The sequence below is a fragment of the Mesitornis unicolor genome, unplaced genomic scaffold (assembly GCF_000695765.1).
Source record: "Mesitornis unicolor isolate BGI_N332 unplaced genomic scaffold, ASM69576v1 scaffold3045, whole genome shotgun sequence".
Lineage (NCBI taxonomy): Eukaryota > Metazoa > Chordata > Aves > Mesitornithiformes > Mesitornithidae > Mesitornis > Mesitornis unicolor.
Genome location: NW_010187340.1, coordinates 66,671 through 68,619, shown reverse-complemented (window position 1 = coordinate 68,619; position 1,949 = coordinate 66,671). Strand labels below are relative to the sequence as shown.

Here is a 1,949-nt window from a genome sequence, read left to right as displayed (position 1 = left end):
ATCTTCCCTGTTTCTTCTCCACCTTGGTCTGACCACCAGGACCAGCATCTCCGTCCCCCTTACCAATGCCATGGAACTTGATGCTGTGGCCAGGACACATCGGGTCCAGCCCCGCTGCTCATTGATGCTCAGCCTTTTTGGCAGGGGGATGACAAACGACCAGCACCAAAACGCAGGGCTCCCCTGTCCTGGTAAAGAGGAGGAGGGGTTTTAGAGCTGCCCAGGTCAGGTTGGTCACACACTGATGCCAAATCACTGCCCATCTGTCCCTGCCATGAACAGGAGGAGGTTTCAGGCCATTGATGGTCTATCAGGCAGACATGGTGCCTGGATCTTAGACAGACTGTCCCAGCAGCAGAGGGAGGTGTTGAGGATGTCACCAAAGCTTTTCTTTGGCTTTGCCAGCTGGAAACTATCACTCATGGTCCTCTCCTCCTCATCCCACATCCATCCCAGAGTGACCCCATCTCAGCCTTCCTCCTCTTTTCACACACCTCTCCCCACCCTACTTTTCCACCTGAGACAAACGGCCATGAGTCACTTGGTTTTCCTGCAAGGAAATTAAAAATCTCACAAGGATCTGAACCCCCTTTCCTCCTCCTCTGGCGGTGACTCGGACCTGAGGATGGCATGGTTCAGAGCTGGTCCCAGGAGTTCATGAAATGCTGCAGCTCCTTCCAGGCGGGTTATGACACAAAGGCAAAAACCGATTCAGGCCCAGGCAGGGAACGGTTGTGGGAGAGCAATGGAGGGGTCCTGCCGCCCCAGCAGGGTGCCTTCTCCTGCCGGCCCCACCAGTGGTGCGGCTTCAGGAGGAGCTGTACTTGTTACTCAGGCGGGAGCTGCTCCGGTCCAGCCCGAGCTCCTGCCCAGTGGCCTTCCACTTCCCGACGGAGCCCTTCTCGTCCATCGGGGTGATGCTCAGAGCCGGCTGCTGGCACCAGCAGCACAGGCAGGACTGCAAGGAGACAAAAAAATGGGGAGAGAGGTTACAATCGTGGGCTACAGGGGAAAAGGGGAGGGAAAAAAACCCTCTTGATGTTGGCAGGTCGACCTGCGCCATGCCAGGCTGGGAATCACAGCTTTGCTGTTCTGCAGATCTGTTGGCAGCAGGGCTGGTGCGGGTTGGAAATAAAGATACTGAAACCTTGGGTACTTTTTGTGGTTGTGTTTTCCTGTCCTCTGGGGACAGAAAATATGGGTAATGCTTAGCTGGGCTAAACTCCTCTCTTTGCCACAGCAGCTAGGAGGTGATTTCCATCCCATCTCATCCCCTTCCCTTCTCAGGGCTTCCCTACTTAAAATTATCTCTGAATAACTTGAGCTTAAAGTTCAAAGTAGCCCCAGTCCCTGCTCTAATGGCTTGTGGGGCTGCTTCTAATCCAGAACAACAGGGACATTTTTTGGCATGTCCCAGGTCCTGGCAAAGGCCTCTCCACAGCAGGGCAGAAAGCTCTAGTGAACCTGAAGCTGGGAAGAGAGGCACCTAGCAAGGGGAAAATTCAGGTGCAGAAATATCATAGAATCATTGGTTGAAAAAAGACCCTTAAGATCATTGAGTCCAACCATACATGATCAGTATATGAGCAAAACGGGGACCAGCAGCTCTGAAGGGGCCAACCCTACCTGAAAGCAGTTCTTGAATTTCCGACTGACAAAGTAGAGAGCCACAGGGTTGATGCAGGAGTTGAGGGAGGCCATGTTGATCCCGAAGTAATCCATCACCAGGAGGAAACTGAGGTGGGAGGGGAGAGAAGAGGGCAGATGTGTTGGAGCAGTTCTCTGCCCAGGAGACCTCTTTAACCCATAGCATATTAGAGACATTTCAAAATTTTATTTCTTCTCTTCTTACAGCTCCCACACCCTTTCTCTGTGCCTACCAGGAGAGCAAGGCCACCCGGAAAGGAGCTACTGAAACAAGGAGTTCGGCAGGCACCACCACTGGCCGG

At 53.2% G+C, this 1,949-nt stretch overlaps 1 protein-coding gene across 1 annotated transcript in view; it reads right to left on the bottom strand.

Annotated features, from left to right (window-relative positions):
* Positions 1-808: 808 nt before the first annotated feature.
* Positions 809-1,949, bottom strand: part of LOC104541356 (endothelin B receptor-like) — a 4,742-nt gene continuing 3,601 nt past the window's right edge. Inside the window, exons 6-7 of the mRNA XM_010185402.1 lie at positions 1,627-1,735; positions 809-958 (exon numbers count right to left, since the gene is read on the bottom strand). Coding sequence (XP_010183704.1) covers positions 809-958; positions 1,627-1,735 — 259 coding nt within the window. The remainder of the gene's footprint in view (positions 959-1,626; positions 1,736-1,949) is intronic.